The 25,397-nt window shown below is 44.7% G+C and overlaps 2 protein-coding genes and 1 long non-coding RNA gene across 3 annotated transcripts; all 3 read left to right on the plus strand.

Moving 5' to 3' along the window:
• The first annotated feature begins 304 nt into the window (after positions 1-304).
• LOC309331642 lies at positions 305-2,012 on the plus strand. Its single transcript, XR_014151924.1, has 3 exons — positions 305-401; positions 964-1,083; positions 1,791-2,012. It is a non-coding gene; the product is annotated as an uncharacterized lncRNA (long non-coding RNA).
• A 5,226-nt stretch (positions 2,013-7,238) lies between these two features.
• Positions 7,239-11,589, plus strand: LOC309331186 (prostate and testis expressed protein 14-like). Its single transcript, XM_081843245.1, has 3 exons — positions 7,239-7,422; positions 8,336-8,455; positions 11,367-11,589. The coding sequence occupies exons 1-3, from the start codon at positions 7,371-7,373 to the stop codon at positions 11,501-11,503; spliced, it is 309 nt and encodes a 102-aa protein (XP_081699371.1). The 5' UTR covers positions 7,239-7,370; the 3' UTR covers positions 11,504-11,589.
• A 2,863-nt stretch (positions 11,590-14,452) lies between these two features.
• Positions 14,453-16,759, plus strand: LOC309331277 (short neurotoxin SNTX11-like). The gene is made up of 3 exons (XM_081843415.1): positions 14,453-14,547; positions 15,296-15,418; positions 16,468-16,759. Exons 1-3 carry the CDS (start codon positions 14,496-14,498, stop codon positions 16,605-16,607), a joined length of 315 nt encoding a protein of 104 aa, XP_081699541.1. The 5' UTR covers positions 14,453-14,495; the 3' UTR covers positions 16,608-16,759.
• The last annotated feature ends 8,638 nt before the right edge of the window (positions 16,760-25,397 follow it).

The following is a 25,397-nucleotide window of genomic DNA, read 5'->3' on the forward strand; positions in this document are numbered from 1 at the left end:
GTGCGGCTTGCGTCCTGCAGATCTGGCCTCTCTGCAGGAGCCTGCCATGGGGCGCCTTGTTGCATCCCCTCAAAATTGTGTGCCAGGGGCCAAGTTGGAAAAGAGGCCTGAGCTTTGACCTAATCCAAACCTAACCAGCTCAGAGAAACTCCTCTGATAAGAGGAGTGAGGAAGAAGGAAGTGTTTGAAGAAGGGGGACCTTTTACAGGAAACCCCTCCCCTGAGCCTATTGGCTAATAAAGACCATGTGACAGGAGTCCATCCCTCCCTCCTGGGAGGAATTCTTGAAAAGCTACCTCCTGCATTGGGATGGAAGAAGAACATCTTCTACAGTAAAGGTTGGGTCAAGATGAGAAATAGCCAAGCAATAGGATTCTTAGTCCTGTTCTGCTGTGTTACAGGTAAGCCACAGAGGATTCATAGAATTGTACAGTTGGAAGGGACACCGATGATCATCTAGCCCAAGGCAAGAACAAAACCCCTTTCTAGGGGAGCTGTCAGGACATAAGTCTCTTAGAGAAAAACTTGATTTATTAGACCATTCATTCTTGAGAAATAAGTGAAACTGTCAGAATTAAAGGTGCAAAAAGAATAGTTGTATTAAAGAGTGATCTGTTGTTATTGTTTTGAAAAGTCATCACCACTGCTGGCTGTACATTTAGATAGCTTTTAAGCAAGAAGCATAGTTGCTTTGTTCTCAGGTGGTGTATGCATTGTAGTCTTGCCTTAGAATAGACATCCTTCCTGTGTGAGAGAAAAGAGAGTGTACCTCTTTTAGGATGCTGCTTGCCATCTGAAGTTTTTAGAAGCAGTCACACTCATTTTAAAAACACACAAAACTCTTCTGCACATCTCATTGAGGGAGCTCACCCTGCCATTGATCTAGTTGGATGGTTTGCTTTTCAAACTTCATATGGCCATGGCCTATTTTGACTGTTCTCCTCTCCTCTCTATCTGGTCCAGCTCGAAATTTTAGATGCCTTGAATGTCCAAATGTTTCAAGTGACAACGGATGTATGGTTCCTGAAAAGCAATGCACCACTGGACCTTGGGAATTTTGCTTTGCTCGTCAACTTAATGGACGTAAGTTCAGGGGGCAAGTGTTACTCTTCCAGAGCACAACATAACCTTTATGACTGCTGTCAAGGCAGGAAGTCCATATCTGTAGGATTGTCAGACATCTGGTGACAGGGCTCCTGGGTGTTTGACAGCTGTATCAGATTTTTATAAATTGCCAGGTAATGTGTGCACATTACTGCATCTATGTGCCATGATAAAACACAACTGATATGAGATTGTGAAATGCATTCTTATATTTTATAGGAAACCTGCAAAGGCAATTCCGGCAATCCTACATAATTCCCAACATTTGTCAGATAGATTTCCTTTCCTTGACTTTCATTAAGCATAGGCTTTGCATAATCATGCAGAATATACAGAATTATAGTTTGGGCTGCAATCACACACCCTGTGCATGCCATAGGTCAAGGCTTTTGTGAGTTGGTGGTAAAATGACAGCTACCAGGTGGAAGACAGCAAGTTGTAAACCGAAGTCATTGAAAAGCATGCTGGCTGAATCTGCCATGCCACCTCACTCAGCTAAACCTCTGCTGATGAACAGAAATGGTCAACGAATTTGAAAAAGATTTTTAAGGCTACATTCCAATAAGCCTGAAATAACCTTTGTTTCCCTTTCTGCTCCCACCCCCTAAGAAGTGGGAAGGAATGTATCCTCTGCAAATGGCTGAATTTTCCTAAATGTAAAAATTGTGGTTTTCCCCCCTTTACAGCAGGTTTTGTACATGTGGACCGGGGTTGCACTAACAAGTGCATCAGCTTTGTACATAAGGGGAAAAAGATGTCGCAAACTTCGCTGTGTTGTGTGAACGATCTTTGCAACAATCACAACTTCTGGACTAATCAGTAATGAATGACTATTTCTTGAGAATCTGTTGGTGGAAGCAGGTGGACTTTCACCCCCTCTGGCTTTTGAACAGTTCTGTTAATAAATCGTGCCACACAACAGATAGTCTTCTTGCTATTCTTTGGCATGTGTTGATGGGAGTTGTTGTCAAAAACATTTGGTGGGCATCAGGTTGAGGACGGCTCTTATGACTAGTTGGGCCATATAATGGCAACCACTGAAACTTTGTTGACTGTCTCACTAAGGAACCAATATTTATTATTTCTTTATATCTTGCCCTTTGTCAAAGGAGCTCTGGGAGGTGAACATGGTTCTCATTTTCTTCTGTGAGGAAGGTTAGACTGAGAGGTAGTAAATGGCCTGTATTAACCTAGAGAGTATAATTGCAACATTTCTTTACTGAAAATAGGGATGTTCTGTTCCATAACGATAATTTTACGATTTATACACCACACATCTTACTGGGTTGCCCCAGCCACTCTGGGCAGCTTCCAACATATATAAAAACACAATAAAACATGGAACATTTTTGAAAAAACCTTCCCTATACAGGTTTACCTTCAGACGGCTCTGGGGTCAGATAACTTCATACCCTCCAACATTTCTCCATTAAAAAAGGGACATCCTAAGGAAAAGTGGGACATTTTGGGATCAAATCCGAAACTGTGAAGGCTTCTCTAAATCGGGGACATCCCTGGAAAATAGAGACACTTGGAGAGTCTGTCATTGCTGAATGGATATTAAGAACCTAATATTTGGTGGCTTGGTCCAACATTATAAGCACTGTGCTACTCAAGCTGATGTGAGTGCTGGGTGCAGTTAAGAGACCAATATTATTATTAATAAGACTTTTATTATTTCTTCCCCAGCCCTTCTGACTGGGTTTTCCCAGCCACTCTGGATGGCTTCCAGAATATACAGAAACATAATAAAAAGGATAAAAAGTAAAGGTAGAGGACCCCTGGATGGTTAAGGCCAGTCAAAGGCAACTATTGGGTTGCTGCTCTCATCTCGCTTGTAGGCTGAGGTAGCCAGCGTTTGTCCACAGCCAGCTTTCCGGGTCATGTGGCCAGCATGACTAAACCGCTTCTGGCGCAATGGGACACCGTGACGGAAACCAGAGCGCACGGAAATGCTGTTTACCTTCCCGCCGCAGTGGTACCTATTTATCTACTTGCACTGGCATGTTTTCGAACTGCTAGGTTGGCAGAAGCTGGGACAGAGCAACGGGAGCTCATTCCGTTAAGGGGATTTGAACCACCGACTTTCCTATCAGCAAGCCCAGGAGGCTCAGTGGTTTGGACCACAGCGCCACCTGCATCCCTATAATAAAACATCAAACATACATATTCCCCACGCTCAGCTAAAATTCCCAGAGTTTCCTTGGAGAGGGGTGGATTGTTAAACCACTCTGGGAAGTGAAGCCCTGTGAGGGCAATACTAACTCTTAAGTGCCTTTAAGAAACAACAGTCCCAATTGTTCTTCTAGGAAAGTCTTGACTGGTAAAAGGGTGCACATGAGTCCTTAGCCTGATTCAGTGACAGCAAATGTTTGATTGCCACAGTGTGTACCTATAGCTAATCTAATACCTCTGCAGGTATAAGGGCATGGGTTTCCAAATGTGTGCTTGCCATGTGGACGAACACTTTTTTTTAATACCTATTTTTATCACTTCGCATAGCAGTGGTGGGTGTCAAAAGAGGCTATTGATAGCTGAAATTCCCACTCTTTTACATTATGGGTTGAAGGCCAATGCAGGGCAAATGGCCTCGCCTACATCATTCTTCCCCAACCACACAACACACCTGCCAAAAGCACATGAGTGCCTACCTGTTCTTCGTTCCCTTCATCGACTGTGCATGCAAAATGAAATCTGTCCCGACTGGGGTTTTTTTGGGTTGTTGTTGTTTTACAGAATCCTTTATAGGAAGCTCTTTATTTCCCCTTACCTGCTTATATTTGACTTTGAGGCCCTCTGCTTCTCTCCTCGTGGTATCTTGGAAGAAGTAATGGAAGATGAGCAGAGTTCTGGCAATAGGTTTCATAGCTGTGCTGTACTTTGATACAGGTACAAATCCCTGGGGCAAGAGGGAGGAAGTTCTGTGGTAGAGCATCTGCTTGGCATGCAGAAGGTCTCAGGGTCAATTCCTGGCATTTCCAGGTATGGCTGAGAGACACCCTACCCTGAATTCCTCGAAAACTGCTGTCAATCAGTATTGGCAGTACTGAGCTAGTTAGACTTGTTACAATGCAGGTGTGTATGTGTTTTCATATACAATACAGTGGTACCTCGGGTTAAGAACTTAATTCGTTCTGGAGGTCCGTTCTTAACCTGAAACTGTTCTTAACCTTAGGTACCACTTTAGCTAATAGGGCCTCCTGCTGCCGCCGCACCGCCGGAGCACGATTTCTGTTCTCATCCTGAAGCAAAGTTCTTAACCTGAGGTACTATTTCTGGGTTAGCAGAGTCTGTAACCTGAAGCGTCTATAACCTGAAGCATCTGTAACCTGAGGTACCACTGTAATAGCAAAACATTTTAGAAGGGATTATTAGGTTGGAATTCACTTAGTTAACTTTGATCACTCCATCATCCAGACTGGAAAAGAGCAGAAGAGAAAGCTGTGAATAGGAACAAGTGTGATGAGATGCATTGTTAAATTAAAGGTGAAAAATTAATAGCTTTATTAGATATGGAGTGATTTCTTTTGAGAAATGGTCACTATTACTTGCCCTCACACATGTGGATTTTTTAACACAGCCCTCCAACCAAATAATCTGTACAAAAATGCATACATTAGTGGAAAGTGTGGCTATAAACACATATGTTGTTGTTGTTGTTCATTCCATTTATATACTTCCCTCTATCAGAAGATTCCAGGTCAATGTACAACATTAAAAACACATTACAGAACATCAATGATAAAAAAACATAATACAAAACATACTGACAGACAGTCCAGTAATAAAATAGTTATCATAATAACAGTTCCCTCCCCGACACTTTCACAGGCCATAGATTATTTGATAGCCATAGGCCTGGGTAGAGACTTAATGTCAAAAATGCATTATATTGGAGAAAATTGAGGGCAAGTGTGTATATTAAAAGGAATTCACACTAAAACACTTCTGCCTTGTAATGACTAAAAAATAAATAAATCTCAATCTGTTGGGGAAATGTAGGGTTGCCATGTTTCAAAAATCCGGACACAAAAGTTGTTGGCTCTGTCAGGGACATTTCAGATGTATGGCAACCCCTTCCTGCCTAGCTGTCAGATTTTGAAAGGAGCTACATTCTGTTGATTCGCACCCCCCCCCATCTGTATGCTGAAATCCTACAGAAATTACGCTGTCCCCACTTTTTCTGTGTTGGGTGGGTGGGTTGGAACCATTTCTTTAGAAGGGAATGCCTTCTACCTTGAGAATTAGGGAAGCTTTTAATATTTGATAAATCATTGTATTTTAATATTCTGCTGGAAGCCAAATATTATATTATTATAATTATACTGGGCACAATATTTCACCAGCTGCACCCCATTGTAGTGTTTCAGTGGGGAGGTTCAGGTGTCCCACTTTACAGAAGGGGGTTCTTTATCTGAAGAGCAGTCTCTACATCCAGAGCTGTCCAGACTATATCCAGTTTAAGGATTGTGGAGCATAAGAAGGGGACTTGAAACTGGGACTTGAAGCTGACCATCAATAGTTAGCACCTAGAAAGAAAACCAAGCAGACACAAAGACCACCTGGTCAGTTTTCACCACTGTGGTGAGATTGATTGGACTGATGCTTTTAAACATTTATAGAGCAGCTTTCGTACAAAATAACAAGATGACTTACAAGATAAGACCAACGCAGTAAAATACTAAAGGGAAAAAAAGATAACCAAATACCACAGATACCCAGAAGTTCCAGTAGAGCTGGAGATCTTTTTTATTTTATCTCCATATGGGATAGCTGTACATTCCTGCATTGCAGGGAGTTGGATTAGATTATTATCAGGGTCCCTTCCATAAAATTGCAGTAACTATTACTAAAACCGCATTGTGATACAGAGAGAGGGAGGAGAGAGAGTTTGCGTTTTGCTTTTGCACTATTTTTGGACTATTTATTTATATACTGCTTGATTGAAAGAAAGAAAGAAAAACCCTCAAAGTAATTTACAAAAACATATTCCCATTAGTTAGGGTTGCCATATTGTCAGGGAACTGCCATCGGAGCTTAAGGTGGTGGAGAGGCTCTCGGATGCTGGGAGACCCTCTGATGCTGAGGAGGGAACCAGCAGGGGGAGAGGGAGAGCTTCCGCGGAAGCAGGAGGGGAGGCGGAGGAGACAGAGTCGGAGGTGAGGCTCAGAGACGCTTCCAGCGAGACCAGTGGGGAGAGCTCAGGACCTCCCCTTGGAACGCCTACTCTGCGCAGAAAGCTGTCACGTAGGGAATCAAGGAGGAGACTTTCTGTCAAAGAACTTTTATGCTGGAAGAAATTCAGGAAACGCCCACTGACGGATTCTGCCAGCGATTAAGGCAGCCATGCACTGATGGCTCCGCGGAGAGGGAGAGTTTTAAAACTAACTACAAAACTGTGAGAGTCTTAGCGCTCACGCACAAGCAGCCCCTTATCCCATTACACATATTTCTAGAAGTAAGATTCACAAAAGTTGTTGAGCTTTTTTTGTGGGAGGGAGAATGAAACTCAAAACTCAAAGATGCTACATTACCCCAGCTACCACAAGCAATGAATAGATTTGATGGGAGTTGTAGGCCAACGCATCTGGAGGGTACCTGGTTTAGAGGATCTATGATTTGCTGCCCTTCTAAGTTCCCTAACACAAATGGGATCTCTGGCTGCTTCCCCTACACACACAGCTTAACAAGTGCATATAAATAACATTAACAAAGCATTGCAAAAGCAATATTGACATGATTGCACTTGTGATTCCTTTTGAGCATGTCCTGTACTGATGCACTCATTTAATCGGGTACATCTCTTGCAATTAAGATAAACGGCAGAAAGGGGGAAAGTGGAGAGCAGCCACCATCCATGAAATTCAAGCACAAAGCTCATGTTGAGATTTTTATATTTGCAAGTTCTTCTCCTGAGGATTATTATGGGGAGTAGGGTGCATTTTCTTAGCATGGCTCCAGGTAACTAGGGCCCTGAGGACACAGCCAACCCCCTCCTACTCTGACCCTGCTACCCTGTTACTCCTTACGAATTTGAGCAATTTTATCGGCAAAAAACTTGACAAATGTCCGTGAGCCTCTAGGTGTTCTACACCCTCACTGCCAACTTGCTTCTAATAAACTCACCAGGACCCAGGTGCAATGTTAGAATCACCCACTCTGTTCTTACCATCACCCAGTGTAGGAAGCTTGTAATTTTTCTCCTTGTCTCCTTTTATTTAACTTGGCTTCTCTTCCTCCTTTGGCTTGAAAGAAGGAAACTAAGGATGAACAAAGTTCTGATAATAGGCGTCCTAGCCCTTCTCTACCTTGATTTAGGTAAGTCTAGGGCTCTTTTTTTTCAACTGGAACTCACCAGAACTCACTTCCAGCACCTCTCAGGTAGGCGCCCTTGCCATTCTAAGAGAATGAGGGAGGTGTTCATGGTGAGTTCAGGCACCTCTGTTTCTAGAAAAATAGCACTGGGTAAGTCCCAGAGTCAAGAAGAACAAAACATTATAGAGCGGGACTACAAAGCAGATTCTCTACCACTTGGCTACAGAGGGCCTTCTTGGTAGTGGCACTAGCCTTCAAGTACCATCTTTGGGATACCATCTTTGTGGCTCCCCGGGCTTTTAAAATATCATGTTTTACAGTCTGGGTCTCACAGTTTTAATTAAGCTTTTTTTACACTGTGTTTTGATTTTAAAAATAAGTTTCTTAAAGTTCCCTATTGTTATATACTGAATTGTAAAGAGTTTGTTCTAGCACTTGTTCAGCACTTGCTTGCTCTCTCGGCTTTGTGAACTGCCAAAGGAAGTCTTATAATGGGGCAACCATATGAGCAGTAAATAAAAAAAACACACGAGACCTTAGGTAACAATATGAATGGAGCAAGAGGTTCTAATAGTAGTAGTAGTAATTTATTTATACCCCACCCATCTGGCTGGGCTTCCCCAGCCACTCTGGGTGTCTTCCAGCAAAATATTAAAATATTAAAATACAGTAATGCACCAGACATCAAAAGCTTCCCTAAACAGGGCTGCCTTCAGATGGGCACCACTCCACTTCTCAAATGTGTCCTTCAGCCCTGTCCCAACCACTGAGGGTACCTTTTCATGGTTTCATCCACCATTGCATGTCTTGCTATTCAAAGAGGGTTTAGTTATATACCATTCACTTCCTGGAAGCCACTCTCTAATCAGTCATTTGCTTAACATTTTCTTCTCCTCTTTTCATTCTCCCTGCCAAGCTGAAGCCCTCTGGTGCCTCTACTGTCCGAATGTTGAGTATGATAATAGGTGTTCAACCACCCAAGAAATTTGCGATGCAGGGAATGACAGATACTGCTTCACACGAATGACTATTCAACGTGAGTCCAGTAGGAACAGTTTAATGTTTGAGAGTGGCAGAGGGATGATTTGTTCCTTTGCTTGTTTAGAATAAATCCCACTGTCCAGTACCAAGAGGCTATCGAAGAGGCTAAGAGCCCCTCCTGACATCCTTTTCACAGTGTTTTCTTGGTGATTCATGCTTATGAAGCTCTTATAACTTCCTGCTCTTAATGTTTTATGCTGCAAATGTTCTGCGGGCTTTTATGTCTCACTTTTGCTGCAATGTAGCCGCTCCAAACTGCAGTAATGTGGTAGCCCTGGGGAAGTCACACAGAACAATTAATGAAACAGTATGATGTGTAAATTATCCAGTATATAAGGTTGCCACCCATCCCTTAAAATATGGAATCGTCCCTTTTTTCAAAGCAAATTGCTGTGTCCCATATTGATTTAATACGAGATGCAATTTTTTCCCTGCATTGGAAGTTATCATCCCCTCCCTTCCATCTCCCTCTTCCTTCACTGGTCCTTTAAGGTACTTCATTCCCCACCACCACCACACCACCTTTTTGTCCCAGCTGTGGAGCCGTGGGCAGGCAGAACTTGCGTGGGCAAATGGTGGGTCTTGGGGGGCAGGAGGAGAGCAAGAGTTTGTGCTGGCAGAAGTGGGAGAGTGAGAGCGAGAGCAGCTGGCATGCCAGGTGCAGCAGCAAGGAAGGGCGGCTGGCCAAAGAGCAGGATCTGAAAAACAAGAAATCACAGATACAGCATCCAGAGCTTAGTGGAGCAGCTAAGGTGAGGGCCCTTGCCCCACAAACTCCTTTCTTGTGCAGTAAATGGTGGTGCTGACTCAAATTCTTTCTCCCTGATTGCTTCGTATGTAGAAGGCCCCCAACCTCCAATTATGATTACAGTGGTACCTCAAAAGTAGAGCAGAATCCTTTCTGGAAGTCTGTTCGACTTCCAAAATGTTTGGGAACCAAACAGGGTTGGAGGAAGGGGGTGTTGGGGGCAGTCTGCCCCGGGTGTCATCACTGAGAGGGGTGACATTTGGCGTGCTGCCCGCCCGCGACTCCCAAGCCTACCCCGAGCGACTGGGGGAAGGGGCGGAGCTGCGCCGCCTTGCCAGAGGCCTTCCCCCCCTTCCCTCTTTTTTCTGACAGCTTGGAGGAGGCTTGGGAGTCGTGGGCAGGTGGCGCCCTGTTGCCCCCTGCTCCCAGGCTGCTTCTGGGGAGCAGAGAGCCTCCCCAGAGCTGTCAAAAGGAAGAGAGAAGGGAGGAAGGCTGCTGGCAAAGCGGTGCGGCTCCTCCCGCCCCCCCAGGAAGCGGCCTCCCATGGGCATGCTCGCCTTGCCCCCATGGCCCCGTCCTCGAGTGCACAGCATGTGTGCCACTCCAGGTGGCGGAGCGGCTAGCTCCACCTCTGGAACCAATGTGGAGCTTCTGAGTGGCTGCAGGTGCTTCCTGCAGCCAATCAGAAGCCATGGAAGCGGCATTGGACATTCAGGTTCCAAAGAACTTTCGCAAACCAGAACACTCACTTCCGGGTTTGCGGTGTTCAGGAGCCAAAATGTTCGACTCGCAAGATGTTCATCAACCAAGGTACAGCTGTACTTCCCTTCTTGCCTTGCCTGGCCACTGCTCGCCATTTAAGTATAACTCAGAGGAGCGCATCTCCCTCCTTTTTTCTTTCCTGCAAGCTGCACTTAACATGGCTCATACACCATGCAGCCTTCTTCTGACTTCCCCACTGGTGAGGGGAAGGTGATCAGGCATTCCTGCACCCATCTCACTGCCACCTCCCTCTCCCTTCTAACTTCCAGTAAGCAACAGTGCCAGAACCATCAAAGGTCAAGTGTGTGATGGTGCCTTGCCATACTGTCTTCTCCTGTTCATCCATCTCTCTTGGTGGAAGCTACAGTAGGTGCTGTCACACACTTGACACGCAGGTGTAATAAATACTAGGCAAGCAACCATATTCCAGCCACCACCAGAGCCATTTTAAATTATTATTTTTGAAACTGGGCCATCTATTAGAGTAGACTTGGGGAATCTTCCTCAGCGTATTTGGGAAAACTTCTGGGGGCCATGCGCCAGTGGTGGGTGGAGCAACGCACATACATTTCCCTTTGCACATCAGACTTCTTTCTACATCTATGATCAAACGTTTTTCTCTCTCTATTCTCCATTCAGGGAAGAAGGAATTATTATCAGGCTTCAATGATACATTTGCAGCGAGGTGAAAACATTCACTCAAGGAGAATGCAAAGCAAGGGCAGAGGGAGGTGTGGCCTGAAGAAAGAGGGTGTGGCTACAAAGGGATTGTGGCCTGTGCAGGGTCCCAAGGGCCAGAGAGAGAGGGAGTTTAGGAGGGCTACATTTGGCCCCTGAGCCTGAGATTACCCACCTCTGTATTGGAGACTACAAGGCCACTGAAATATCTGATGGGTGACAAACAGATGCTTTTTGGGAGGCAGGAGAACTTATTGAAGTAGGAAAATCAGCTGTGTGGGAACTACAGGATGAAATGGTGGTGTTCAACCCTCTTAATGTGAGCTGGGTGTGTGGATAACATGTTTGGCAATATCTGGTGCGTTTTCTCAATATTACTTCAGGGATGGAGCAGACATACATGGCACATCAGCTTCTAAATTGCTAGTAGGGATGGGGAGAGGGGGGCTGGATCTACACTCACCTTTTAAACGTTATTAGAACGATATTAGAAATATCATTCTAAAATGTCAAAACAGGAAATGTTCTCTTGTTCTTCCTCCCTGCTGTCTCTGGTTCCTGGTTCCTAGTTGCTCTGCAGACACCGTTAAAGAGCAGAATGTCATATGGCTATATGGTTGTCAGCAGCATTCCTTAACTCATTCTTAGCGTTAAAAACCATGCGTGTAGATCTGCCCAGGGTCCATGATGCATTTTTCTCTGTCACATCACTCCACAGATGGCAAAGTTACAAGTGTGGATCGAGGCTGCAACAGTGACTGTCATACCTTCAAGATCATGAAAAACAGCTATGAAGAACATATGTTGTGCTGTGGATATGAATTGTGCAACGATCTGGATCTCTGGAACGTATGATGAAGAAGAGCTGTTGTGATGTGTGGAAGACTTTTGCAATTTTCATAACCTCTGGACAAATAAATAAATAAATGTGCGCATTCCTAGCTATTGAGGGTGAGTCTGTGAAATCGAGAGGTTTCTAAAGTTTCTGGCTTTTGACTACTTGCATGAAATACGTTGCTGTGAGTAGTGAACCAACAATGTTCCTGTCTCTTCTAGTAAAGCCATAAAGTCATGGGATGAGTGGATGTGCATATGAGCCCATCATCTCAGGACCCATCTCAACTCATGTGGAAAGATAATGACCGCTCCCCGCCTAAAACGGGGGGCGCCCTTTGCGTGGACGCGCGCAGCCCCTAGATCTGGAGCAGCTCCAACAGCATAGGCTTGGCTTTGCCTTCCTTCAGGTGGGATACCTGGAGGTCTCCGCCTACCTCAGTCAGTTGTCCAATCCCACCTGGGGGAAGTGTTGCCAAGGAGACCAGACCAGGTAGGGGAGGGATTACCTGCCCACACAATAGAGGGAGGATCTTACCTGGGAATCCTCACTTGGCTCCAGAGCTTCTCCCGCCCTACCCACCCTCAGCTAATGTCTTATTTTGCAGGTTAACTTTTCTTCACAGGTTTTGCAGGTTAACTTTTCTTCACAGGTATGCGGGCGCTGCTACGTTAAGGTCGCTGTTAAAGGGCCAGAAAGGAATTTCCCTGCATTGGCAGGTTTCGCCTTTCCCGTAGCAAAACGTCACAACTTTGGCGGTATCAGGCCTTGGGCGGAATCCTTTAGTCCATCTTCCTCTTTGCGGCGGCGATATCAGGGTTCCCCATTAAAGGGGTTTCTGAAAGGAGGCCTTGACCGTACGCCGAAAGGTCACCATTGTTCTCCCCTGCGGCGGCGGCGTAACGGGGGCGGCTATCTCTGCTTGAACATATGTTCTCCATAGCCGGCCCCTCCCCCCCACACACACTGGATAACCCTGGTGCTCCCTAGGTCCCCTGCTGGGGACTGGGGAGGGAGAACGCCCAATGCCTGAGCCAAGGTCTACCCACATTTGAAATTTAATAAAGTTGTGGCCAATTTAATCCCATAGCACGTTGTCTTGAGTCGTTATTACACATGACGGGGGGGACCACACGGGATCTGGGGACTCCGCCTGTCCACGCAAAAGACAAATACAGGGAGACTTCCCTGGAAGAATATTTACATACTGCACTGGAATGCCCCCCCATCTCTCTCCATGCCCTCCTACATTGACATCATGTAGTCATCTAGAGATTTTTTTCTTGGACTCTGTCACAGCCCCTTAGAATCAGATGGGCTAATAAAAGGCCTACCATGAGTGGATATTTCTGACCTGTCCACCACCACCAACCACATAGCACAAGCCATTCCATTGGCTTTAACAGAATGCTTTCATCAAGCCTAACTTCAGGTCTAGCAAATGGCAGAGAAGGATTCGGCAGGTCTCTGTGCATACCACAGTGGGCACTTCACTGACAACTCCTACCCTAGTAAATGTTATTGGGTATGATATGCATTTTGAAGCACCTTTTACTGAATTGTTAGATGAACATAAATCGATAGACCTGTCTCTTTGCTTTCAAATCCTTTTGAACATACCAGGGACTACCTGCCCCACCCCAGGTCTGGTCCTGGATCAATTTGGGGGATGGGGCAAATATTCAATTTGGGTTTGTGTTTTTTTTAAAAAAAACACCCTAATTAAACTTATGGATGGGAGGGACAGAGGAAGGAGACATGAAAACAGGTGGTGAAATTCTGCTAGGTGCTCCTTTGCAAGCCACATCCCTGTGCATTAAACCCTACAGCACACATTGTCTTGAAAATATGAAAGCTGGAGACTTGGAGAAGGCAGCAGCAGGCTTGGATGGCAGCAGGCAGGCCCCTATATATTTTGCACTAGGCCCCAGATCTCCTGTTGCATCCTGAACTTTCATAACCAGCAAGTGTCCCATTTTAAGCGAGACATCCCGGATCACAGAAGCCAATCCCCACTTCTGTTTGGATCCTGGAATGTCCTATTTTTTTGTCTGGCAATCTGGTGTGAGTCATCGTGCCAGAGAGCCAGACCGAAAGACACTCACTTTGAAGCAAATCAGGAGGATTGTGCCCAAACACCTTCTGGTCTAGTGCTCTGGTGATTGTCAGCCTACCTTCCAGCCACTGGAGCCAACTCCAGGGGGCCGTGGGTGCTTAGGCACCCACAATAATATATTTATGGGGCTGGGCCCCCACAAAGTCAATGAGCAGTTGAAGCCCTTTATTGTGAGCAGCCGCAATATTCAGTGCAAAATGGCACCTATTTTTCCAGCGCTCTGGGGTGATCCTGTCGATGATAGCCAAAGCATCATGCCCTTCCCGACACTCCAATTTTAGGTTGGAAGACATACCCTTTTTAATGGCATGCTTTAAATTGTCCTTGGATTGTCCTGGGTCAGATCAGGGACACCAAAAACACTGGATCAGGCCCTCAAATCAGATCATGGACTCCATGCACAGCCTTAGTATTTATCAGTATAAATTTGTGATAAAATAGAGAAGGTTTTCCATGAGGATTTTTTTTAAAAATAATAATAAGAGTCCACAAATTTCTGAAGAAATGTGTACAACTGAATTAATAATTGGAAGAATGAGAAATGCAGAGAATCCAAAATCCATATATATGCCCATCCCTACTTGCAATGCACCTTGGACAATGGCAGGGTTTTATGGACTGCCCCAGGAATGACACCTCACATAGTATTCTTCTGCATGTACATTGAAGATCTAAGGCACACAAATGAATCCCAAGCTGTTCTATGTCCTCACTGCCAATAAGGTTCAAAGAATAAACTCATTGGCCCTCAGGCAGTAAATTAAATCCACCCAAAGTGTTCTTCTTCTGATCATGCAAGGCAGGAAGGTTGCGACTTCATAACACCTGTGCTTCTATTTGACTTTGAGTCACCCTTTGCATCTCACCCCCCCATTTCTTGGAAAAACGGACTAAAGATGAACAAGGTTCTTGCAGTAGGTTTTTTAGCCCTGGTCTACATTGACATGGGTAAGTCCTAGAACATATGGTGGGCATTGTTAGCATGAAAGGCATTGGAAATGCTTAGTTAATTTTTTGACCAACCAGTCCAAAGGGCAGTCTCAGAAAAGAAAGGTGTCAGTAGGAATGAATGAAATTAGCAGTGTTGTTAAATTAATGAGGAAGGATTGTTACTGAGATGGGATTTACATTTGGTGTCATTCACTATCAAGTATATGAAATAGATATGATTGAGCTTGCTCCTGACACCAACTATACAGCAAAAGGATTGCTTGAATTGTGAAGTTTGAGTGAATGGATGAAATTAGCTGAATAAAACAATATTTCTAAAAGGCTGCTAATGTCAAACTTCCCCACAGAAGCTGGTCAAAATGCACAGTGACTCTGTAAATGAGGAGATATCGACACTGGCTTCCCTTCCTAATCCTGGTTTTGGATGAGTCCACCAATCTTTCATGCAGTTGCCAAGAAAGTTGGAAGGGACAACTTGTTCCCAAATGCTTCCCACTTCTTAGCAAGACTTAGCAAGACTCCATTTTACAGCGGTGTTCTTCATCCTAAAAACAGGCCTACACTCATTCCTCCATTCATACCACAAATCTCTAATTAATGTGATTGTTATACTCATTACATAGGTCATTCACACATCCATCCTTTGTTTCCATCCCCCCCCCAAAAAAAATGGTGGTGCCTGCTTGTCTTGGGACCAATCTCAATTCATCCATTGCTTAATATTCTTCCTTTCTCTTCTTCTTAGCTGTTGGAAGTTTTGTGTGTCATTACTGTCGAAAGGTTAAAACCGACAACACATGTGTCCATGCTGCAAAAACTTGCAGGGCTGGGCAATATAAATTCTGCTATACTCAGCTGATTGCTAAAGGTGAGTACCCTAGTAGGAATGATTAGAGATGCTGTCTTTGCCTTTGTAGAGATGGAGGAATCTGTACCTTTTGATTCTCTCAGGTTTTCAGTTTTTCCAATCTTAACATAATGAAACATTAAGCATTTAAAAAAACTTCCCTATACAGGGCTTCCTTCAGATGTCTTCTAAAGGTTATATAGTTACTTATCTCCTTAGTTCAGAGGTCACATAACTCCATACCCTCCAACATTTATCCAATGAAAATAGAGACATCCTAAATAAAAGTGGGACACGGGTGGCGCTGTGGGTTAAACCACAGAGCCTAGGATTTGCCGATCGGAAGGTCGGTGGTTCGAATCCCCGCAACGGGGTGAGCTCCTGTTGCTCAGTCCCTGCTCCTGCCAACCTAGCAGTTCGAAAGCACGTCAAAGTTCAAGTAGATAAATAGGTACCGCTCCGGCGGGAAGGTAAACGGCGTTTCTGTGCGCTGCTCTGGTTCGCCAGAAGCAGCTTAGTCATGCTGGCCACATGACCCGGAAGCTGTACGCCGGCTCCCTCGGCCAATAAAGCGAGATGAGCACCGTAACCCCAGAGTCGGCCACAACTGGACCTAATGGTCAGGGGTCCCTTTACCTTCAAAGAAAAGTGGGACATTCCCAGAAAAAATCAGAAACTGGGATGGCTTCTGTAAATTCAAGACTGCCCTTGGAAAATAAGGGACTTGTAGATATAACCCAAAATAAATAAAAACATTGCTTTAAATCAGGCATAGGCAAACTCAGCCCTCCAGATGTTTTGGGACTACAACTCCCATGATCCCTAGCTAATAGGACCAGTGGTCAGAGATGATGGGAATTGTAGTCCCAAAACATCCAGAGGGCCGAGTTTGCCTATGCCTGGTTTAAATCAAATATGCACAATAGGATTAGATGTCTGGGTTTGTTTTGCCTTTAAAAAATGGTCCGTAACAGGCACTGAAGACAATACAGTAAATGTTTCGCTCTTGTTAGTGACCATGCTGCAGCCATAGTTGGTAACCATGATGCCTTTTTCTCTTTCTTTCCCAGGGCTTTCTGTTGTCAATGTGGATCGGGGCTGTACTATGAAGTGTGAAACCATCAAGTATAGGAAAACCGGACTGGAAAAATATATGCTGTGCTGTAACACAGACCGTTGCAACAATCACAACATCTGGGTCAAGGAATAATAAAGGAATAAAGGAATAATAAAACTTTGTTGAAGATGGATTAGCCAGGTCAACTGGATGTCTACTACTGTCATGCAGGGAACCTCATACCCACGCTGTGGACTCAATCTATGGCCCCCAGATTAGGGCAAGTTGCCCTGTGTTGCCCCAGAGTCCATCCTCCTTGGCCTCCAAAACAAGCAGAACTACGGGCTTTAAAAACTTGGCAAGTGCACAGCATTTGCAGAATCAGATCCTGGAGGACCTGGTCCTACGTGCTTCTGGCCAGTGCTTCTTCATGAACAGTTTCCATGCATGCAAGACAAACTAATTGCAAAGGAGCCACGGGCAGGAATATCCTTCTTCCCTTATGTGCAGGCTTTGCATTCTTCCTGCTTCTGCTTCATACCTGATGTCCTCCACCTGCCACATCTCATTTGTGGCCAGTCCATTCTGTTTCATCTGTAGGCCCAAAGCCCTCAGAATATGCCTGATTTGGCTTGTGCCTCTGCCAAATTTAGTGCAGAGCCCTAATGTCCACAGACTCTGGCTTTTCTTTAAAAAAAAACAAAAACCCTCTCTGTTGCCAACTTGCTGCAAGCAACAAACCTATTTTTGCTACAGTTCCGTATTCTCCAACATTCATCAGAGGAAAATAGGGACATTTCTCACTCCCCCAAAACTGACCCTCCTTGGCCCCCCCATTTTTTGCCCTCCGTCCCCGCTGACGATTTATTATCAGAAGGGCACAAAGCACACATGCCCTCCACTGTTCTGTGAAGATCCCTTAATCTCAATTTTATTTTATTTTATTCTTTGATAGATTTCCAAAAAAGGAAAAACACAAACACCAATAAATAAATTTTAGAATGGGGCAAGATTAGATGCGGAAGCACAAAGCATTAAAAAAAAGAAAATAAATACTCCTTGCGCTCCACTCTGCGCCCTCGTTCATCTCACCCAGGGTGGCCCTGCCTTCTGCCAGCCCCTCAGAGCCAGTGTATCACATAGGGCTGGACCTCAGTGGCCACAGCCTCTCCTCATCCACGCCCGCTCTCCAGCAGCTACTATGGGCTGCCCAAGGGAGGAGGTTGGCAGCAACAGCCATGGAGAGGCAATGGTATGCTCCCTCGCAGCCAAAGTTGCCACTACGGCCATCGCTCAGGACAATCACTGGCTCATCCTCCTCCTCGAGCTCAGCAGCAGCAGCACTGGTGGGGTAAATAGGGACATTCCATGATCAAATCAGAAGCAGGGGTGGCTTTTGCAATTCTGGGACTGTCCCTGGAAAATCGGGACACTTGGAGGGTATGCAGTGCTAGTAATTATGTCGATATGTCACTGTGTCATAAATTACAATGGTGAAGAAGTGTGCACAGGTTAGGCTCTCAAGAAGTCCATCTCAAAGAACAAGCAAGCTATTCAAGCCCATTTTTCTCTGGCTTGGTCAAAAATCTAAACTGAAGGAACATCCCTTCTGGTTAGGGCTGCAGGTCTGAGATTCCAGGACCCAAACCTGGAAATTACAAAAGAATGAAATATGGCCATTAGGAGGGTTGGCAATGGAATAGTTTACTGCCTATTGTTACGAACTGTTATGTTTAATTTTTAGTTCTGAAACTTTTTGTGTGCCTTCATAAATTGCATTATAGTAAAAAAAAAAATCTGCAAGAGAAAAGGTAACTTTCATACAGAATATTACTATGCAGAGTATTACTATTTTTGTAAGTCACACTGCCTCATTTTTTGGGGGGAAATACTAGTAAAATTACTAATACTAATGCAAATAATAATAATAATCTGGGTACTCAGATAAACAGGAGCAACAACAACATTTTTAATTAGCTCTTATTAAAGCTTTTCTGTTTTGAAATAAACAGGGGGAAACTTCTATTAGAGACGTTAACTAGCAAACTCAATCTACCACGGAGACAAACAAAGGAGGGCAACTTCACGCTAGGGTGGTTCCTCTTTCTCACATACACAGCACAACAAAACAATGGCATCTGTTTTTTTTTATATAAGATATTTATTGAAATTTTCCAGAATAATACATTGTAAAACAAAAAGAAGAGAAACAACAAAAATACAAAAATACAAAAACAGAAAAATAAAAACAACTAAAAACACATAGAATTTCCCTTTACTTATTTTCTTTTAACTTATTTTCCGGACCTCCTCATACCTCCCTTTCTTATATTCCAATTCAAATTATTAATTCAGCAAATCCTCACCATTAGTTTTTGCTTATTTCAAAACCTTATTTTCCATATCTCTTAAGGCATTACAGCTGGAAACCACTTAATTTCTGTCCAACATCATTCTAACATTCATTAATTTTACAATATTTCTGCAAATAGTCTTTAAACTTCTTCCAGTCTTCTTCCGCCGACTCTTTTCCCTGGTCTCGGATTCTGCCAGTCATTTCTGCCAGTCCCATATAGTCTATCAAAACAATGACATCTGAAACAGCTGAAGCAAAATGGAATGATACAGAAGATTTCTGAAGATCCCTAGTTGTGACCCTAATTTATCCCAATGATGTGTTCCCATTCTGGGTGTTTGCAGAGTCAGAGGTTGATTCATAATAATGCAAGAACATAAGATGAGCCCACTGGATCAGGCCAATGTTCTGCTCTCACAGCGGCTGACCAGATGCCTGTGGGAAGATGGCAAGTAGGACCCAAACACATTAGTACCCTCCTTGCCTGTGGTTTCCAGCAACTGATATTCAGAGGTATCACGTCTCTGACACTCGAGGGATCACAATCACGTGGCAGGAAATGATTCTTACCCAGAAAGACTACACATGGCTAGCATACCGGTCAAATGTCCCAATTAAATCAGGACATCCCGGTTTGGAGGAGCCGTGCTCTTGCACAGGTCATGTGGCTTCTGGGGGAGTGCAGCCCTGGAAGAAGTGCATCCTGCTTTTGCACGGCCCCATGTTGGGGGTTATGGTGTAAGTGCCACTACTACTCTTAGGTGCCTTGGTACATCTGTGTCGGGACTGATGAGACGCCGATAAGTGTGCATCAGGGGAACGGTGTCTGGTGTCTGACACAGGTAAGGTCTGTCCTCTGTGGAGACCTGTACCAGCCAGGAGGCAAGAATCAGAGGCAGGGGGAACTTCAGAGATGGGGGAAGAGGAGGAATAGACAGACCACCCTCTACTACATCACTTTCTCCCAGAACCAGGAAAGGATTGAAGCAGGAAGCCAGCCCTGTATCAGGAAATTTTCAATGTCTAATGTTTTACAATTATTTATGTGCTGTAAGCCACCCAGAGTGGCTGGGGAAACCCAGCCAGATGGCCAGGGTATAAATATCATTATCATTATCATTATCATTATCATTATCATTATCATTATCATTATCATTATCATAGCAGAAGCAGCTTCCATGCCCACACCCTGTTGGGGGAAGGTACTTAAACATGAGGAGGGGGAGTGGTCCCCATTTTTGCTGCAACTGCTCCATAGTGCGCAGACATGGGAATAGCTGCCTAGATACCAGATTGGTGTGAAGCAACTGTAGAAGCAACTGTCATGTGTTTTCTTTGAAAATAAGGAGATAATTTCTCTGCCATGATCGTTCCTTGGCTGGGGAGCACCCTTGACAATTTGCCGTCACGAGTTACACATTTCAGAACATGCATTTACCGTATTTTAAGATGAGCGTTGAGGGATGTGGATACAAAATGTACCGTCTGCGGGGGCTTACTTTTACTTGCTGTCATTTTGGATAAAAGTGGTGGGTGTGAAAGGAGGATGAGGGGGATGTGTACCTGTGTTTCTTGGTTGCATAATCAGTGGAGGTTCAAAGGAGGAGGAGATATTTACCGATTCTTCCTCCAGCACATGAGAGACTTAGCAAATGTCCATAAGCTACTAGATGTTCTATCCCCTCACTGCCAACTTGCCTCCCATAATCAACTCTTCAGGACCCAGGTGCAATGTTAGAGTCACCCACTCTGTTCTACCATCACCCAGTGTAGGAAGCTTGCAATTTTTCTCCTTGTTTCCTTTCATTTAACTTAGATCTCTTCCTTCTTTGGCCTGAAAGAAGTAAACTAAGGATGAACAAAGTTCTGGTCATGGGTTTCCTAGCCCTTCTCTACCTTGATTCAGGTAAATCCCAGCAAGAAGAACAAAACGTTTTAGAGCAAAACCAATGAGCAGAAGCCACTGGGGAGAGCTGAGGCCTTGCTCCATAGATCAAAATGCATTGCACGGAAGTTGTTTGATAGGTAAATCTTGGACTGTTTCTATAATCCTAAAGCACACTTACAGGGAAGGAAGCCTCATTGAACACATGGGACCAACTTCATAGTAAACATACTATGAAACAAGTTAGATATGAAACAAGGGCCTGCCCACCCCACCACAAAAGGTTTACAAAGTTCAGTTGCTGCAAAAGTTTTTCAGTGTTAATTTTATGCATTTTTAAAAATCACCATGGTATTTAACAATAATGTCTTATGTCCTTTAGAGGAGAAATTGTGAATTGCAGAATTTTAAATACTCATCATCATCCTTGGCTTCACTCAATACAGTGGTACCTCGGGTTAAATACTTAATTTGTTCCGGAGGTCCGTACTTAACCTGAAACTGTTCTTAACCTGAAGCACCACTTTAGCTAATGGGGCCTCCTGCTGCTGCCACGCAGCCAGAGCACGATTTCTGTTCTCATCCTGAAGCAAAGTTCTTAACCTGAAGCACTGTTTCTGGGTTAGTGGAGTCTGTAACCTGAAGCGTATGTAACCCGAGGTGCCACTGTATTTGTTTATAACACTCTTCCATTTTCTTCTAGTTGTGAGGGTGGGGAGTGGGAAGGGGCCTCAAAAGTGGAGTAGCCTAGGGCCTCTCTTCATCTAAACCTGGCCCTGCCTTGACCTCAGCCACCACGTTTCCCCTTACTTGTGTGCAAGCAGGAGGGGGCGGAGATCCCTCAGCTGCAGTCCAGAAGATCTCAGTTTCGCCCTTTGCATTAGTGCAGGCATGTTCACGTCATCAAATCATGCCTCAGTTCTCATGCTATCTGTTGCTGCTGCTGCATGTTGTATTCCCCATCATCTGGGGCAACAGGTTGACAAAGGCTGCTGTAGAGTCTCAGGAGTTGAAGCAGCTCAGGAAAGGAGATGCCAATAATGACCGCTCCCCGCTTAAAATGGGGGGCACCCTTTGCGTGGACGCGTGCAGCCCTGGATCTGGAGTGGCCCCATCAACATAGGCTTTGCCTTCCCTCAGGTGGGATACCTGGAGGTCCCCGCCTACCCCAGTGAGTTGTCCAATCCCACCTGGGGGAAGCGTTGCCAGGGAAACCAGGCCAGGTAGGGGGAGGAATTACCTGCCCACACAATAGTGGGTGCATCTTACCTGGTAATCCTCACTTGGCTCCAGAGCTTAATGGAGAGCTCGTTTCTTTGAAACTTGGCCACAGTCACAGTTCTCTTCTGTCTCCTCAACACCAAAGTGTAAATGCACACTTAGTAACAACCCCTGAAGCTTTGATGGATGACTCATTACACTGCTAGCAACTCTCCTAAGAAGAGGCTTCATCACATATTCATACGCTTCATCACATATTCATACGCTGTCCTGCCCTTTTCCAGAGAATTGGCAAACACAAGCTGGGGTTCAATCATGGTTATAAAGCAGTTGTGTCTGTCATAATGTGTACACAAGTATGCATGCTACAGTCAAGGCAGCACCTGTGGCCCCTGTACCAGCATGGAAAGAACCTGGCCATGGCATTCACCTACGCCATTCTTCCACAAGTTCATGGAAGACTTACAAATGTCCATCATGAGTCACTAGATGTTCTGCATCTTCACTAATGATAAGTTTCTAGTGGCCCACCCACTAGCCCTCAAGGATGCTAATTAAATCTAGCCACTCTGTTCTTCCCATAGTCCAGTGTGGGAAGTTTGCCCCCCCAAAAAAAAAACTCTTCTCCTCCCCCCTCATCTGCCTTTATTTAAGTTTGATTGCCTTTTCTTGTTTTTGCCCTCAGTCTCGGTAAAAAATGGAAGTAAAGCTAAACATCCTTCTGACAATACATTTCTTCATCCTTCTGTACCTTGAGGCAGGTAAGTCCAAGGCAAAATAACAAAACACTCTAGAGGGGAATTACTAGGAGAGAGCTATTGGGAATTGCTTAATTTATGTAGCTCATCCAATCCTGGGAATTCTGAGATGTCAGTTACAAAAGGGAAAAGTCTCAGTACAAGTATCTGAAATGAAGAGTGCTCTACAGAGATGGAAAGAAGATAAAGTCCTGACCAGAGAAGAATGGCAGATTAAGTTGATGGATTATGCCGAAATGGTAAAAATGACCTGAAGAATCAGAAATCAGGAAAACCAAAACTTTAATAAAGAATGGGGGAAATTTATAATTTATCTTAATAACCATTGTAAACAGTTAAAATTGTTCATAGGATTGGAATAACACTTGCAGTTTAATGGTGAATTTTGGATATAATGGAGGTGTAAAAGATTTGGGTTATTATAAAAGATGCAGGAGGAAATGATTAACAATAGGACCCACAAAGAGGAGGAGGGAAATCCAGGTGATTCTATGGAATCTTGTCTTTATGTTGTATGTTGGATATATGATTGTAAAATTGTAATTTGAAAAAAACAATTTTTTTTTTAAATGAAATGAACGGTGCTATGTAGTAGTTCTGGGTGTAAAACAGATAGCTGTATTATATAAGAAGTGACTGCTTTTGTGAAGCAGCTAACACTGTGTGCAGTGATTTGTATGAAACTGATGTCTGTGCAAGAGTTTGTTTCTGGGGATCAGATTGCACGTCAAGGTGCATTGCAAATATACCATAATCATAAGATATGCCTTGAGCATTTGTTCCTGAAATGTCTGGTTTCTGTTCATGAAGTGTATGCACTGAAAAGGATTCAGCATACTTTATGACTGACTCAGCAGGCTTTACAGACTCAGCCAGTTTAAGTATTGTCCAAGCAACGCCACCCAGTTACTTTGTATGTCTCGTTCTGCATGTTCTTCCAGGCAGGACTACTTTGCCCGGTGGGGCAGGGGCTCAGGGGGGGCATCATCTCCCTGCAGAGCTCCCGCAAGATCTCACAGGACTGAGATTATTGCATGGGATCTCGCAGAGTGGGGAAGGGCCATGAGCCTTTAAAAAGCCTTGGCGCTGAGAGGTCAGGACCAGTTTGCCCTGTAAGCTGCCCACCCACCCTTGGTGTTGGAACCTCACTGAGATACTTTGGGTGGCTTCTTGACAGATCCAGAAGGAAGGTGCACCCTCTCAGATCTCACCTGGGCTCATCCCCCTCTTCTCACACCCTCTCGCCCTGTGAGAACTTCCCTTACTCACATCTCACATCGAGTCTTCAAATTGCCCTTCCCCTTCATCTGTGTACAGTTCTTACCAAAATACAATGAGAGAGAATCATAATATAATAATGAAAATAAATTACCAAGGGAGAGGGGATGCAGGTGGCGCTGAGGATTAAACCACAGAGCCTAGGACTTGCTGATCAGAAGGTCGGCGATTCGAATCCCCATGACGGGGTGAGCTCCCGTTGCTCGGTCCCTGCTCCTGCCAACCTAGCAGTTCGAAAGCACGTCAAAGTGCAAGTAGATAAATAGGTACTGCTCCGGCGGGAAGGTAAACAGCATTTCCATGTGCTGCTCTGGTTCGCCAGAAGCGACTTAGTCATGCTGGCCACATGACCCAGAAGCTGTACGCCGGCTCCCTTGGCCAATAAAGCGAGATGAGCGCCACAACCCCAGAGTCGGCCATGATTGGACCTAATGGTCAGGAGTCCCTTTACCTTTACCAAGGAAGAGAAAAGGGGAGGGGGCAGAGAGAAAATAGAATAGTAGATTCATCATTTAAAATGTTCTCCCAAACCAATATTTTGAAGTGATGTCTTTAAAGAAGTGCACAGGTTTCGTGTCAGGGATAAGAGTGGGTATGTTGATCCATGTGCATGTCAACATATCCATGTAGAACTCTGCTACATGAGCAGGGATTCCGAGCCAATCAGGATCATTGTCGCACCCCCACCCCAGCATAGAGGACCTCTGAACACATACCATATTTTTCATCCCATAGGACCCTCCGGCCCATAGGACGCACCTAGTTTTTTTGGGGGGAAACAAAGGAATTTTTTTCACCTTTATTTCCCCCCCCCCCAAAAAATAAAAACAGGTAGGGGAATCCAAACCAGATCGGAGAACAGTGGGATGGCAGCGCTCCGCCTCCCTGCTGTCCCCCGAGCTTGTGGGGCTGCCCAATGTCTGCCCGAAGCGCGGGGTGCTCTGCTTCAGCGCGCTCTGTGCAGCAGGCTGCTATCCGCAGCCGAGGGAGCCCTGCGGGAACTCCTGCAGGCTCCCCAGGCTTGCGGACAGCTTGCTGAAGCCTGGAGAGCGAGAGGGGTCGGTGCGCACCCATAGGACGCACACATATTTTCCCTTCATTTTTGGAGGGGAAAAAGTGCGTCCTATAGGGCGAAAAATACGGTACCTAACTTGCAGTTGGTGGTGGCATTTGGTGTGTTCCATATTAATGCATTTCTTTTCAAGCAGGTGTATTGCCAGCAATCTTCCTCTAACCAGACATCGCCCCCGAGTGGTTGGGGCAACCCAGTCAAATGGGCAGGGTACAAAGAAAGAAATTTTTATGTATTATTATTATTATTTGTTTATTTGTTTTCTATTCCCCCTTTTTTGCTCGTCTTGTCCAGCTGGAGTTATCAGGTGCCTTCACTGTGGAGAAGTTCAGCATGATAACACCTGTGAGCATAGAGAAAAAACTTGCAAGGC

Source organism: Podarcis erhardii, assembly GCF_964252035.2.
Source record: "Podarcis erhardii genome assembly, chromosome: 16".
Taxonomy (NCBI): Eukaryota; Metazoa; Chordata; class Lepidosauria; order Squamata; family Lacertidae; genus Podarcis; species Podarcis erhardii.